This window comes from Mustela nigripes, chromosome 14 (assembly GCF_022355385.1).
Source record: "Mustela nigripes isolate SB6536 chromosome 14, MUSNIG.SB6536, whole genome shotgun sequence".
NCBI lineage: Eukaryota > Metazoa > Chordata > Mammalia > Carnivora > Mustelidae > Mustela > Mustela nigripes.
The window spans coordinates 93672811-93688889 of NC_081570.1; the positions used below are offsets into that span (position 1 = coordinate 93672811).

Genomic DNA, 16079 nt, shown 5'->3' on the forward strand with positions numbered 1-16079 from the left:
GACGTGTTCCAGGGTGCTCATACACATACCAGTGACCTCACTCCTCTCCTTCCCACTACAATTACCGTCAACTCCATAAGGCCCAAACTGGTAAAGGTGTCTTGCATGCATCATATTGTTTGGAGACACTGGCGGGGGGGGCAGACCATACAGAAGAGAAATGCACACATCTGAGTTCGAAGAAACAGGGGTCTGCATACTGAGATTTAAGCAGGGTTTCCAGAGGTGGGAATAGCCACAAGCAACAGCAAGGTTGATGGGAGGAGGTTGTTGTGCAGGTAAAACAAACATGAAGATACATGCAACCCTTCTGAAAAATGTCAAAGGAGAACACAAATAACATATTAATGTCACCCACCAGTCAAGTGCTGAGTATACAGTAGACACTATTAAGCACTTGTTCAAATGACTAAAAATTTTAAGATTAGGATAGACAAGCCATGGTAGGAATAGAAGAAAAATAAAAATACAGTAAAGGAAATGTGTTCGAGAAGAAAAGTACTTCTGCTTGAATGCCCACAGAAAACAGAGATGAGGCCACAGGATCACTTATGCAAATAGGCATGGTTTCCAATGGTATATACAGCTGAACATAATCAACCAGTAAGTTATGGTTCAATTGTTCTAATCAAGGTAAAGTAAGATGAATAAAAGAAATATGAGCAGAGGACAAGGCTATGTGGCTAGAAAGAACTGAAAGGCAGAATAATCCCTTTTAAAAGGAGAAAACCCCAGACCTTCAGCACGATATTACCAATGAATAGCCTACAATACTAAAATACTGAACATATAAAAACACATAGCTATGTAGGAGTTGAGGAGTCCAGGCAACAGAAGGTATAGGGGATGCCTACCGCAAGCAGTGTTGCAAAAGTGATGTTCTGTGCTAGCTGTAGAGATGACAGTGGAAATGGAGAAGGTGGGGAGAGCTGAAGCACATTTTATTTCTGGAAAACAATAGCAGTGTTGCTCCAATGTATTATGCCTAAGAGGTAGATTATTTAGCACAAAGAGAATATGATCTGGCCACTTCATATTGCTAAGCAGTCAACCAAATGTACAATGCAGAAGCAGGCCAAAATCAAGGGAAACCATGTAAATATGCTATTTATGTGAAGATCAATCCAAAAGCCAGTACCCAGAAGGCCCACGGAGTAGATACAGTAATTCTGATTACTTAATCATACTCTATGGTAGGAAGTTCAGAAACCAAGCAGTTTAAGACTAGCTATGTAAAAATGTCAGCTTGATTCAATCAGGAGCAGATGAGCATGAAACTTGTCACTTCTAGAGAGAGATTTATTAATCTCCTAGCACAGTTACTGGCACAAGAATAGACAAGACAGATCAATGGAACAAAACAAAGTCCAAGCCTGGGTAAGGCTTCTTTTAGAGTGTATGATCAAGTTAGCATTTCAAGTTAGGGATTGAAGTGTTAGAAAAACTAGCTATATGGAAAAAATAAGCTGGATCCCTAAAACCTTTCTTATCCCCACTCACAAATAAATTCCATACAGAGCAAAGATTTAAATACAGAAAGTCAAATCTTGAAAATCCTAGAAGTATGAGTGACTATTTTTATAATCTTAAAATGAGAAGACCATCTCAAAAAATGATGCAAAAACTGGAACCCATAACATACTACAGGAATTACTTGGACTGCATAAAAAAAAAATTTAATGGCAAAACACCAAAAAATTTAATGGCAAAACACGAGTTGAAAAAAATGAAAAAAATTATTTGCAACAAGACAAAGGGTCACTATAAAAAAGAGTTGTCAAGTCAATAAGAAAAGGACAAAGACCTCCAAATAGGCAAAAGACACAAATAAGCAATTCACAAAGGATAAGGAAATGACTAATAACATGGGAAAGGCTATTCAATTTCACTAGTAATCCCAAGGAAATCACAGACAAATAATGTAATGACATTTCCAACTTCCAGAAAAGCCTGACAGCACGTATCCAGTAAGGACACAGAGCCCGGGCACCTGTGTGCACTGTGGGTGGGAGCGTCTCAACAGTGATGTGAATCAGAACTGAAAATGTCCACACCATATGACCCAGCAATCCCACCCTTAGGAATTTATCACAGTGGGATAATTACACATCTTGACAAAGGATGTTCGTACCTGGATGAGGCTAGCAGCTACTGAGCACATCCTTTAGGCCATCTACTGCGTGAAAGCAGCTTAACACATCCTCATTTCATCCATGTAACAACACCGTAAGATATCACTCTCTCTGTATATTCTAGGTGAAGGATTAAAGCTTTGTTACATATGCTATAACAGGCAACAAAGCAGACTGGGTGCTGCTGGAGATGTTCCAGCATCTGACACTGGAGGACATTCCCAACGTGCTTCCTAAAAAGCAAGTCACAGAATAGTGTGTAAAATCCTGTGTGGGTCCTTATGGTTAAAAGTTACCTGGAGGGAGGTCCTTCAGAAAATCAACAGCAACTGCCTCTAAATGGTAGAATTCATGGGGATACTTTTCCTTCTTTATAGTTTTTCTGGACTGCCTGAATTACTCCCCACCCCACCTCCACTAGCAGGAATCATGTTTAAAAATAAAACTATAGAAGTTATTTTTATTTTGAAAAAAGGATATATAAAAGGATGGTATTAAAGTATACACAGATGATGTCAGTTTCTTCTATTATACTTCTATTATACTGGCTAACAGGATGCAACAGAAGGTTACAGGACGGGTTAGAAAGCCCATGCCTTGAAGCCACACTAATGTCGGTGGTCTCGATTTAAGGCAGACCTCCAAATACCACATCCCAACGTCAATATTCACCAATACACTCACAGTCTTCCGTACATCACCTGTTGAACAGTGATTTCTAATATCCCAGATGGCACTGACAGCCATTTGCTGCCCCCAGTAGGGAAGCTCTGGGCAGCAGGAAATCTTTGGCTGGCATTTATAACCAAATTGGTTTTCAGGGACTCATTATGTTTGAGAGTAGGGGACAGCTTGTACTACCTTCTCTGAAATACATCCACCTTGACAGCTGATGGTAAGATTTATCCATGCATTTACTGCCTACCATTTTAAAGTCTGAGGTCCACACATTTAAGAGACCATGAATGAACACTAATGTCCATTTCTGGGGACCCATGGCCAATTGCTAGCTCCTCTGGAAAAAGAGAAAGGCCACAAAACACAACATGCTTCGTGGGAATAACTTTGTCTTCACATCTAATTAAACCAGGAGCCTAATTAAATTACTGTTTCTATAGCTCAGAGAACTTACAGTTGGTTGTGAGACTCACTGTAGCTTGGAAAGAAAACCTGGTAATGAGAAACTTCTGCCTGTCTTAGTTACACATCTGATCGAAAGTAAACTACTGAAAGAACCAAATGTGGGTCAGGTTTACAGGGTTGGCCCCAGGTGAAAAGCCATTCCACAGATGACCTGACCATTCTGCCATCAGGAACCACTTCTCTGGCAGGTAAACAAGGGAATGAATCCCATGACGGCATCCTTCACACACATTCCTTCTTTGGACAAGTACCTCTGTGTGTCTACCATGCACCACGCCCTATTTGGAGCCCTGGGGAAACAGCAGTGGGAGTCTGAGTTCTGTGCTCATGGAGCATTTATACCCAAAACACACTTCCTACAGAAGTCTAAAAATGAAGGCTAACCATGCTAGACCTTTAATCTATAGATGACAGCCTGTCACAGTGAAAAATACAACTACAAAAGCAGGTGTGAAAGCCCAGTCCAGTAACTCGCTGGTTGGAAAAACAGGCTCAAATTATTTTCTCTCTTGGGAATCCACTTCCTCAGAAATAAAACTGAATTATGCTCCTTCGCTCACTGGAATAGTAAGAATCAAATGAAATAACATACAAAGGTGAGGCCCTGGTGGGCCCATAGAAGCTGGGAATTTAAGATTCAGGTTTCCAAACCCCAGCTAGGGAACACAGGGACAGCCAGGACACAGCGGAATAGGTCTGGGACATAGCCTGGGTGACGCTCCTGCAGGCAGGAAGAAAATCTTCACAGAATTCAGTTCTGTTAAATAAGGCACTGCTGGGATCATAAAACAAGAGCTAAAAATAAGATCACAAATGTTCCAGTTCTCAGGGAGACTATTCTTAGAAATGAAAACGCTAAACACAAAACATTACACAAGTTTTCATACCTACTCAATTATTCAGAGTTTTCTGTAAGGCAGGACGGTAAAGAGAAGAGCACTGGGCTAACAGTCAATCTAAATTTTCTTTCCAGCTCTGCGGAAAAGCTGTGTGAACTTCAGCAGTGCAACCTAACTTCACCACCAAGGTGAGGGGGGCTGGAATGCCAACAACTCTAGTCCTTATTAGCTTTAAAATTCTATGACTCATCAGTAATTAAACCACTCCGTTTGCTTTTCCACAGCTCTTTGTTTAAACAAACAAACAAAAACCAACTCGGCTGCCTGCTGGGCTCTGCAATCCCTTCGTGCTGAAAGGGGGAGGGCCCAGTACCCTGCCTTAGATAGAAACCCCAATGAACACTCACCGAACACTCACTGGAAGGAAGCATGTGAGACCTCTGATGGCAGTATTCACGTGGTAGAAATCTCTGCATCTGACCTTGGAGATAAACTTGCAGACCATCACTCTGTATCAACTTGCCAAACTTGTCAGAATTGTCTACAATTAGTAATCCATTTTCCTAGTTTACAGAAGCAGCAGCTAAAATTTAGGGGATAGTGCGTCTCAAGACAGGGTCAGCAGCAAAAAGAAGAGGATATTGCAAAGGGACTATCATTTCAGCAGAACCAAAAAGTAAGGTTCAACAAGCAGACAATGGGCTGTTTGAAGAAAGGGGAGAAAACAGCCCCACATACCTCAACAGCCCTTGAGGGCATGAATGCCACACCGATTAAAATAATAGGAGTGGTGGCAGAGCATAGTTTAATCTCTTCTAAAATGATGTGGGGTCACAGTATTGACTAAGAAGGTAGAGAAATATTTTAGAAAGATTCTCATTAAGCAAAAACAAAAAACCTTTGGCACTTAAAAGGGTGGGCTTAGTTTTTGAAAAATTCACTTTCTTGGGATAACTCAATTCTCATTATGACCAATAAATGAACTAAATTCCAAAGCAGCATTTACTTTTTACATCTTAGTCCCACTTCAAAGAAAAAGTGATAAGGGATAGGTCCCCAATGCCAGCCACTAAGCCACTGTGAGTGGGTAAGAAGCGCCCACTGCCTCTGCTGCCACCACACCCACTTGCTTCCAGGTCCTTGGGCACACCAAGCTCCCTCCAGCCCCAAGCCTTTGAACACGTGGTTCTGTGATACTCCTACTGAATAAATTCTATTCATCTTCAAATCTCAGTTTAAATAATTTCTCAGTGAGTCCTTCCTAATGCCCCCAGATTAAAAGGACATCTGCCAATTACTCCCCGGTTGTTACTTTTGTTCTTCTGGGTACTAATCATATTTATAACTACATACTTGTTTAACGTTCATGTTTTCCACTGGCTCATAAAAACAGGGGTCTTGTCTGCTCTGTTCTACCATCAGCTTAGGATCCAATACAATGGCCAATATCTAGCATTGTATAATCAGCAACTGTAGAAAACTGAAGAAATGAAAGTAAACATGAGACAGAATACTATAGTTAAATGCTAGCTTACACAGCATCGTTGAGTGTTGTAGGAGAGAAAAGAAGAAAGCCACTGAAGCTAGAACGGCATTCAGACAGGAGGAAAGCCATATGAACAAGGATGGAGAAGCACAGAGCACATGACGAGCTCAGGGCCTGGTGGAAAGGTCACACTAACTGGAACAGAGGGTAGGCATGGGGCGGGAAGTGGTGAAATGTTAGCCTAAAGAGACATGCACATAAGGAAAAATAACTGCACTAGCATCCTGGTCTGCCGTGCTTCCAAGAAAAGTTCCTCAGAAGCAGCCATCACATCTTGTTACTATTTCTTCAAACCTCCCAGACACCGGCGCGGTGCAGGGCTCACAGTGGCGGCTCCGTTAACAAATGAGGGTGAAGCCGGCAAGGTGCGGGTGCAGAGCTGTCAACTTAAAACCACAGGCACTGACTCTGATAAACTAAAGCTTACTGAAGCTTCAGAAGTAGAGATTAAATAGTAAGTAGTCTTATTTTTTATGATTATAAATTCTTTAAAACCATAAGTAAACTTTATCTACTTGAAACTACCAGAACCAAATGACGGGGGATCTGATGATGGTCGGATTATTATTTCTCCATCAACTCCCATAGCTTCAGGAAAGATACCTGGGTTAGATAATCTCCCTCTCACCTTATATCCTTGTTCTTAAAATCCCAAGTCCAAGGACATAAGTAGTACACATTTCTTAATCCAGACTTCTATCACTGCTCATGATGATTCCCTAGGAATATTACAGCTATAAAAAACAATTTCAAGTGTATATACAAATATTTGGGCATCTAACCAGTAACGCATCAGAAGCTTTGTGGAAATAATCATTGTAAGATTTACTAAAGAATGAACACACACTAAATCCCACATCTCATTTCATCTTCACAATGACCCTAAGACAAAGAACTTAGGACCTCCATTTTATAGATGAAAAGACCAAGACACATTGAAATTATTCTGTCCATGGTCACCACTGAAGTTTGAATTTAGCCAGGTCTGACCTGAGATCATGTTCCCTCCTAACCACTGCCTCAAAGAACTGCCAATCATATTAACAAGTTAAAATTTTGATGTAATCATGAAGGTTAAAAAAAGAACACATGCGCTTCTCACATTTCTGCCAATCTTGACTCACCCTCCTTCTTGCCACCCCCACCCAAGCCTGTCACCCAACCCTGCCAAGTGATAAAACCACTTCATCTCCCGTATCTCCTTTTCTGCATGTGTTGCTCTGGAGTTGCTATTTATCAGGATCATTTGGCTGACAACTGGGCCCTGTGGAGTCAGTAGCCAGATCAACAGGCTTGTTAAGAAATGACATAAATCACACATATGGTACTCCAAGGTTTTCAGAACATTTTCTCTTCAAAGCCTCTGATAATGCTTTTTATATGGGAAACTGAGGCTAAAAAAGGCTAACTGAGCTCTGCTGAGGGTTCAGTGATGGAAAAGAGCAGAGAATTCACAACTGTAGGACTTAGAGTGGGGGTCTATAACCTTGCCTTATCCCTAAAGCAAATGCATTGACTTAAAATATCTCTATGAGGGGTGCCTGGGTGGCTCAGTCAGTTAAGCATCTGCCTTCGGCTCAGGTCATGATCCTGGAGTCCTTGGATCCAGCCCTACCCCGGGATCTCTGCTCAGCAGAGAGTTTCTTTCTCCCTCTCCCTCTGCTGCTCCCCTCTACTTGTGCTCTTATCCTCTCTCTCTCTTTCTCAAATAAATAAAAATCTTAAAACACACACACACACATCTCTATGAAACACTTCGAAACACTGCACCACATTGGGACATCTGTGTTCTACTCTCAGTTCTTGGCCCACATACAAAGTCATTTAGACTCATCAGTAAAAGTAAGAGATCTGACCAGCTAATGAGCCTAACAATCTATGATTCAAACTGTTAAGCACATTATCAGCAAGAATTCAACCTCATCCTGTTCAAAAATATTAAGGAAAGAGAAATCTGTTCATTGGCTTCACCATCTTATAGCTCCTGGGAGTCTCATGCCTTGGCTCACATTCTCCTCCAATAAGGTCCAGGAGTCTAAGAGTGTTCCTTAGAACCTTTAGCACCTTTAAGTATAAAAGGTGGTCTGCCCTGCTCTCTATTCTGCTCTCCTGTCGGATGTATTCTTCAATACCACAGCAATGGTCAACCTCTAAATGGTCAACTCTTCTTGGATCCCCATTTCCACCTCTGGTTTCTCCATCTCCAGCCTCAAGTCTAACACTACCCATTAAAAGACATTACCCATGAAGTCCCAAAGCACAGCTCCCTGCCCAGCCCTCCCCTCTGTCTCCTCTTCCTTCTCCCACCTAAGACCTACCTTTTTTGACTTCTCTTACGTGTTTTTCTGGAAACCTTAGACATACTCCTCATCAGCTACTTCTACCCCACAGAAAACTTTCCCTTGACCATTCCCTGAGCATGTCCTGGATTTCCCTACCATCATGCCTTTACAGATCTCTTAAGAATTACCTGCATACCTTGATTCTCTCTTCATCCAGGAGGCCTTCCCAAACCACTGCACTGTGGTGGGCATGCCTTCTTTAAAAATTCTTCCAAACTTTCATCAAGACACCTTTGAACACTTAATCCTGAAAGCAGCACCAATGTGGGTCTTTAACATTTGCTTTGGATGTCCAAAGGCCTGGACTCCACTATATGTAGCTTACTAGGTGCTTAAGTGAATGACATTGACACAATATATTTAACAAAACATTTTGATAAAACTTTTTATTTCTCCTTCCAAATGATCCTAAAGCTGCTTCTCTAGTTTAAAAAACTATAATAAAGGCCAGAGGAGTGAAGTGACTGTCCATGATCACACAGCTATAAAACAGCAGAGCCAGGACTCAAATCTGGAAATTGAGAGCTCTCTTTTGAATTGTGCATACAACATCTGAATCCCTTTGACAAAGGGTAGGTACCAGATAGACGTCTGTTTCGAACTATCTTGTCTGGGAAGTATAAAGTTGATCAAAATTTTCCTTCCCAGTTATTCTCCTAGCCCTTCAGGGTGATGATCTTGCTATTGAACCAGACTTGCAAACTGGCTTAAGTACAATATCAGTACTTCACTTCTTAGAACATACAGGAAGAAAAGAACAAAACTCTTAACAAAAGCAAATATAAGAGATAGTATTCAAGCCCAAGAGGGAAAAAAACAAACAAAAAACCCCTCATACATTCTCTTCTGATGGAAAAAAAAAAAAAAAAATCAAGCCAATTAATCACTCATATGTTTCTAACTAGCACAGGGCTGAGTATATTAATGGTAAGCTGACCATCTATTTTTAAAAACACAAGCAGCCAGGACAAGAGAAAAAAAAAATCCTAGTTTTGGCCAAGTACTGTAGGAAAGGAAAAAAACAAATTAATTGTTATTTGTTTTCTGGGTTTGCTTTTAGACTATCCAAGCTAGTAGCTTTGCTTTGCATTAGATTTTTCAGGCAACAAAGGATGACAAAGTACTACCCAAAAAGTAAACAAGTCAAATGTCTTTCATAATTTTATGGAAAAAAAAAAATACTCCTGCTATCTTAAAGAACACTCATATTTCAGTGAAGCAAGCTCTGGAGGTGGTAACAAATTACCCCCAGATGTGAAATCCCTGCTATGTTCAAGTTCAACTAGGAAGCAGAACAGCCCCAATTTGCTTCTAAATTTGGAATCAATCAATAAACATTTGTGATCACAACCCCTGGCCTCCCCCTCTTCCATATGAATCAGAATTTTTTTAGACATTTTAAAGCTAATCTAAAATTTCTCCTGTTGTATCTGAGGAATTGAGAGCTCGATACTGAAATGTAAAACAGAAAATAAACTGCATTCACAGAAAACTTTCTCAGCAAAACACCACAGGCTCTGAATGGAAGATTCTGTTTTTGCTGTGGTTTCCTGAGACTAGGATTCAGGGTGGAGTGGGGAAAATAGCCTCAATATTTTAAAACAAAACAAAACAACAACAACAACAAAAACAAACAGAAAAATCCTCCACATTTCTGGCACTTAACGACGTCTGTAGGTATGAAGGGTCTGTCATGAAGATTCATTCAACCCAGCTAACTCAAAGCCACATATGACTAACCCAACTTTGACTACAGTCACTATTAGAACAACAAAAAACCTGTCTAGAACAGCCTGAAATTGGCTAGCATGTTCCTCAAGCCCCATTACTCCTCAAACCCACCTACACACAAATCAGTGAGGCAACTAGACAATGGTAAGAACAAATTTTTGCCAAATTTTTAAAAAGAATAAAAAATGCCAAAGAAACACTAGTTACAAAGAAATAGGAAGGTGACTGAAAAAATTTTTCAAATTTACAAATGCAATATCTATTTCATAATATTTTTAGAGCAACTGTCACAGTGCCTTTTGCAAGAAAAGCTGTATTTTTAATTACATGTCAAATTTGACAGTTTTGCCTGCCATAAAATTAGCTTCTAATCATATAAAACATCCAAGCATCATTTCTCCAGTCTCAAAACACAGCTCACTTCTGTAAGGGCAGAACTTGAAGGGTGCCTGGGTGGCAAAGTCAGTTGGGCGCCCAACTCTTGGTTTTAGATCAGGTCATATCTCTGGGTTGTGGGATCAAGCCCCAAGTCAGGCTCCACACTCAGCGTGGAGTCTGTTTGGGACTTTCTCCCCCTCTCCCTCTGCTCCTCCTCCTCATGTTATCTTTCCAAAATAAATAAATCTTAAAAGGAAAAAAAAAAAAAGAACCTAAGGGGTAGGGGTGCACAGAAAGGGAGGGAGAGGAGCAGACCTCACTCCTGCTCCAACCATTACCACTCAGTGTTAAGCTCTGTCCTTCCTGTGAGGATCACACAAGGATAACAGGCCAACTAGGACAAAGTTGGGGAGCACAGTCTCTGCAGTCACCCACTGAGAATCCAATGCTTGTTGGCAAGAGCTGATTGGAAATCGGCAGAGTGCAGAAGAAGCTGCTAAGAGCCTTGTGAACTGGACATGAAAAATCAGATCAAAACAGCAGGATGGAAAGCCTAATATTTTTATCATTACAGAAAGAAAATAACCATTAGAAATTGACCAGAACATAAGCCTTCTTCCAATCATTTCCACAAACAGGAGACTCAGATTTCTAGTGAAAAATCACTATGCACAAAGCCAAATATTTGAGTCAGCAGAGACCTTACCTAATTGTTACACTGCAGTCCCCCTGAGCCATTTGTCCTGCCTGGATAGCTCTCTACACTCACCCCAACCAAACTACAGATGAAGACTAACCTTTCCCCAGACAAATACACATCATCAAATCTGCTGATACGTGCAACTGAATTCCCGACTGCAGAAGTCACTTTACAGCCATCAGAGTTAAAGGTCTGATATAAGTATACTGCATGGGAATAGGGTCCTCGTGGGGATTTTGCTCATTCTGCTCAACCGGGATCAAGAAGGAAATCCTATGGAATTCCTATGCTTCTACCTCTTTGTAAAACAAACGGGTGGAACAGGGCTCAAGAGAAGACTAACTCCAGGGTCAGGGTGGGAGTGCTGGGGAAGGTAGTATGGAGAGAGACTGCCTGTTGCAATAAATGAGGCAGTTAGAAAGTTCTGGGGCAGATAAAGGTACTGACTGACCTTCCGATTTCCGGGTGTGACAAAGATCCACAACAGGCTAGGAGCGGGAGCTCCCTGAACCTCCAACAGGCACATTCAGTCCTGTCAGCCTGGACTCAGCCCTGCCAGCACCAGCAAACAAACACACACATTCTTCTCAGAGCCCACATGCCATACAACGCGGTCTCTCTCCAGGGCCTGTTTATTTAAGAAACCAGATGCTTTGATGTTGGGGTGCAGTTGGGAAGTTCTGTTAAAGAAGTAGTTAATGACAGGAGCAGAGGGAGGACAGAGAGTGAGCAACAGTTTCTGGCTTTTAATCATAAGTTTTGAAAGTTTTAAGGAAATTATCAAATGGTCTGAACACAGGAATGGGAAGTAAGGAAATTATGTCAGCAACCACTGTAACTCTGGCCAAAGCATTTCATCTGTTTCTTTAAGACAGTTTTCATGCTGAACCTCAAAGGGGTACTTACAGGAGGAATGTTTTGAAGCAATCCAACTTAGCAACCAACATTAATAAAATCTTCTGTGCTTGCTCAATTTGTCTCATGTGCAAAGGTTATACGTGTCACGGATACTCCAAGTGCTTAAAAGAGTCAGTTAAAAGTGTGGCATGAAAACAATTTTGGGTTAAAGATAAAAAGGTTATTTTTTGAGTCTGAGAAAAGGGCATTTATAAATACACAGACACACTTGCTGGATTTCATGAGGGAAGAAGCCCAAGGTATAAGTCATTAGGGCACATTATCTCCTAATACCAGAATATAAAAGCACTATCATGCTTTAGTTTTACCTTGCTTTTTAAAGAAGAAACGCCAATAAATTCTCACAAGCCAAACAAGCCAATGGTCCAGGAGATCTGCTAAAACCTTCTGAGACTTTTCATTGTCCAGTCTGAACTCTTTCCTTTGTATCTTGGCACCCAGCATCCAGCACATCTTGGACATTTGGACGGCGTTTTCGTGCACTGACTATATGAATCAATGTGGCTTAACATGAACTGCAAGTTTTAACAAATGAGAACCAAAAACTTTCGATTTTCTTTGGGAATTGACTCCTGTCATCTTGTGAAAAACTCCTCTTAGTGGCACTTTCCCAGCTGTACAAAAGGATACAAAAAAAGTATTGTATACAAAAGTATACAATAGCCCTAATAAAAAGTTGTTTGGCCATGCTGATCCTTTTATTTCACACTGTTTATAAAGGGTCGCTAAATACTAGATCTCTCAATACCGTTCAGGATGACTTATCAGGATTTCTAAAAATAAAAAATTGAAAAGCAGAACAGACTACCACATAACAATTCTGGGTTAAGGACTTCTAAGAACTGCTTTACTCAACCATTTCTAAGGTGAAGATTATTAACAATGGCTTCACTTTCACCACATTCACATGTTATAAACAGGATGGGATCTCTGAAGAAGAGACTACTGGCAATTAACAAGTGCAAAAAGAGCTATTTAAAATTAGGTCACTGAAAGAAGACGGAGAAAAAAAGCAAAAAAAAAAAAAAAAAAAAAAGCAGTAACTAAATAAAATGAGAGAAATAGAGGGAAGCTTCTTTCTGAAGAACAAGGCTTCAGATCTGCTTTTGAGTATATGTGGCCTAAGGAACCCCTGAGCCATTTTTTTCAACCTCTAGCTTTAGAAATCAACAGTTTACAAAAGATGTTTCAAGTCAGACTAGTCAGGGAATACATCCAGGAGTAGCAGCAGGTCCTGAGGTAGGTCAACCAGCAAGAGAAGAATCAAAAATATGGGGTAAGAATGCTACGTCCAGCTGACTCCAGGAAGGAAGGGGTCCTGTTTTAAGTTCAGCATCAGTGCTGTAAAGCCTTCCTCAACTCCCCACTGTGAGACAGCCCTCTACACCATTATTTTTTCCTGGCAAACAGGAAGTCTTCCCAGTACTCACTCCACCCTGTCCGCATCCAACTTGGTTGTATCCAACTTGGTTCCACCGGTCAGCACAAGTTACATAGCTGCCACCAGTGTGGCCTTCAGTGGGGCTCTCCCTGACTGCCTGTGCCCTGACAGCAACTGCGTCCGGGGGACCCCACATCTGAGAATTCAGCACAAGTATCAAGTAGAGTCCAGGCAAAGGGAGAAAGATAGTTCAAGGGAGACTGAGATTTGGCTGACAGGGAATGTGAAATGTAATGGCGAATGTATCACATGAAGGCTACCCTGGGCAAATATGGGTAGCAACAATTAAACCATTAGCTCCCAGGGAGACTAGAGGAAAGGTGTCCACGTTGCACTGCAGCAAGGAGCCTGGACCTTCTTAACAATGGGCTTTGTCAGGCCAGTAGTGTGCAAAGGTTGAGGGGCTTGTCCCTAGGGAGAGAACTATCGCAATTTTTAAAGTTTCTGACTAGGACTGAGCACGAAGGAGAATGCCGGCAATGTGCGTCCTGCTGGAAATCTTGTTACAACAGGATGAAGACAACCTGGTCGACTCCGACGCCAGGCTAGAAGGTCAAATTGAAGGCGGAAGAGAGATCACAGATACATTGTCAGCCCATCTCCAAGCTTGTCCCTTCACATACTAAAATACACACAGTAAACTAAGAACTGCTGTGGGATTTCTGAACACCCGCCTACCCACCCTGAAAGTACTGACCCGGCGAGGACACACCTCTGCTTCTGCGCAGCCCAACTTCTCCAGCACTTAAAGAGGTGATTAGTCCTCCAGCCTCCTGGTGGGTTATAGCGTTACTGGGTCCTGATTATTTACACAGACACAAAACAAGGGCGCTCTAGAAATTTTGGCAACTTAAAAAAAAAAAAAAAAGAATGCCGTGACAGTCTAAGGCTGCCTCCCCTGTGACGAAACACAGCCGCGCGGGCCGCCGCGTCCCGGGGGCCGCTCCCGGGCCGGACTCCGCCCGCCCACCGCAGTTTCGGGGCCGCGGCCCGGGGGGCGCGGGCGGCGCGGGGCAGGCGAGCGGCTCCGGTCTCCCCAGCGGAGCCGCGAGTCGCGCGGACGCTGGAGGAGGGACGGGCCGCGCGGGCGGGGCAGGCGGCCGCCGGGGGAGGGGGCCGGGGGGTGGCACCTCGCAGTCCGGGCGGCGCCCGGGCCCGGCGCCCGCTCACCTGGTGCGTGTTGTTGGCCAGCTTGGCGACGAAGTCCGGTACCCGGCCGCAGTCCTGGTCCTCCTCGAGCGCGCTGCGGCGCCAACGGCCGCCGCGGGGAACCGGGCCCCCGGGCGCGGCCGCGCGCAGCCCCCAGCTCACCCCGACGGGGCCGGACCAGCGCGACAGCGGCGCAGCGGGCGGCGGCGGCGCGTCCAGCCGGTCCTGGCCGAGGGTCTCCGGCGGCAGCAACTGGAAGAGGAGAAGGAGGCCGAGGCCGTGGGGCCAGCGCAAGAGGCCATCCGCAGCTCCCCGGGGCCGCTCCATCGCCGCCGAATGCCGACGCCGCCGACACCTGCCGCCCGGCGCGCCCGCCCACCCCCGCCGGCGCCGCGCCACACCCCCGAGCCGGAGCCCGGCGCTCCTTGGATACGCGCAGCCGGGCCTCTCCGCCTCCATAGGCTGGCCGCCTGTCCTTCTTCCCCGGTCCGCTCCTCATTGGCTCGCGTCGCCTCCGGCTTCGGGGGTCCTGGATTCGGATGCCAAGATGCGGGACTGATTGGCTGGAACGTGGCAGAGACCGCTGAGGTCATCCCCCCATCGCCTGGCGTCTCCCGGGCCGGGCTTCCAGAGTTAGCGTAGGAGCTTCCCGCGCCTCCCGCGCCTCCCGCGAAGCACCCCCTGCCCGTGGCGCCCAGACCCCTCGCTGCTCGCTCTGGCACCCTCAGGTTGGGGACCGCGTTATCCCCCCCCCCCGCGCGTCTCCCCCACAGACATCCCTAAAATTCCTTGGGTTGCGGCAGCGCCTGGAAAATCTCCTAAGGGACTCCCTCAGCTTGCTCAGCTGGAAAAGGGGGCTTCGTCATGAACCGGTGCTTCAGGTTTTTAACCTTCGCGTACTGGAGCACCCATTGTCCAGTGAAGCAGCCCGCCTCGCTGCCAGAAAGGTAAATGCGAACTGTGTGGGCTGGTCCTACGGAGGCAGATAGACATCAGAACATCCGTGACTCATGCAAGCTTGAAGAGTCCTCCACTCCACCACGTATGGTCTCACTCGCTTTCCTCTTCCGCAGGGAGTTAGGCCAAAGGCAGGATTGCTTATTGGTTTCCCTAGACTTACAAAGTAGCTTAGAAATCAGGGATGGGTAAAAGGGGCAAGAGAATTCCCCAGTGCTTACTTTAGACACGATAATTTCATAGGTAGGTGCATGTTGTCTTTACCGAAGTGTCTTAACCCTGCCATGAGTGCATTGCACAAGTTTGATTTTGAGTATATGATGCCCCCTAAATTAGCATCCTGCCTCTAATCAATAAAACAAAACCCTATGCGGTTCCCTTTATCGCAGAAACTGCACACTTAACTTTTAGAACATGCAGCGCAGGTAAAACCAGTTTTGAATCTTTACTGACTCCATCCCTTCTGAATGCTCGAAGTTGTTCAGTAGAAAAGGTAGCAAATAGAAAGATACTAAGCGCACAAACGTTACGCTCCAATAATACCACTAAAAAGTACTTTTAACTACAAACTGGAGGTAAACCCAAATGAGAATATATTATTCATTGTAGAGCAAAATGGTGCAATGCACCCAACCTAATGTTTACATTAAAATCCATCTACTCACAATAATTTGCAAACAAAAAGCTTTACAAATTTACATTTTTTCCCAGAACAACCATAAGACCTGAGAAGTGAAAAATATTTTTGAATGGCATCTGAGCAGAGTGGTGAAATCTCTAGATCAGTCTTCCAAGTTCTCAGC

At 43.8% G+C, this 16079-nt stretch overlaps 1 protein-coding gene across 2 annotated transcripts in view; it reads right to left on the minus strand.

Moving 5' to 3' along the window:
- SORT1 (sortilin 1) overlaps nt 1-15064 on the minus strand; it is a 68629-nt gene extending 53565 nt beyond the window's left edge. For both annotated transcript variants that reach the window (XM_059375639.1, XM_059375638.1), the window contains exon 1: nt 14341-15064. In XM_059375639.1, the coding sequence (XP_059231622.1) occupies nt 14341-14778 (438 nt within the window). In that variant the 5' untranslated portion in view covers nt 14779-15064. The remainder of the gene's footprint in view (nt 1-14340) is intronic.
- Between the last annotated feature and the right edge of the window lie 1015 nt (nt 15065-16079).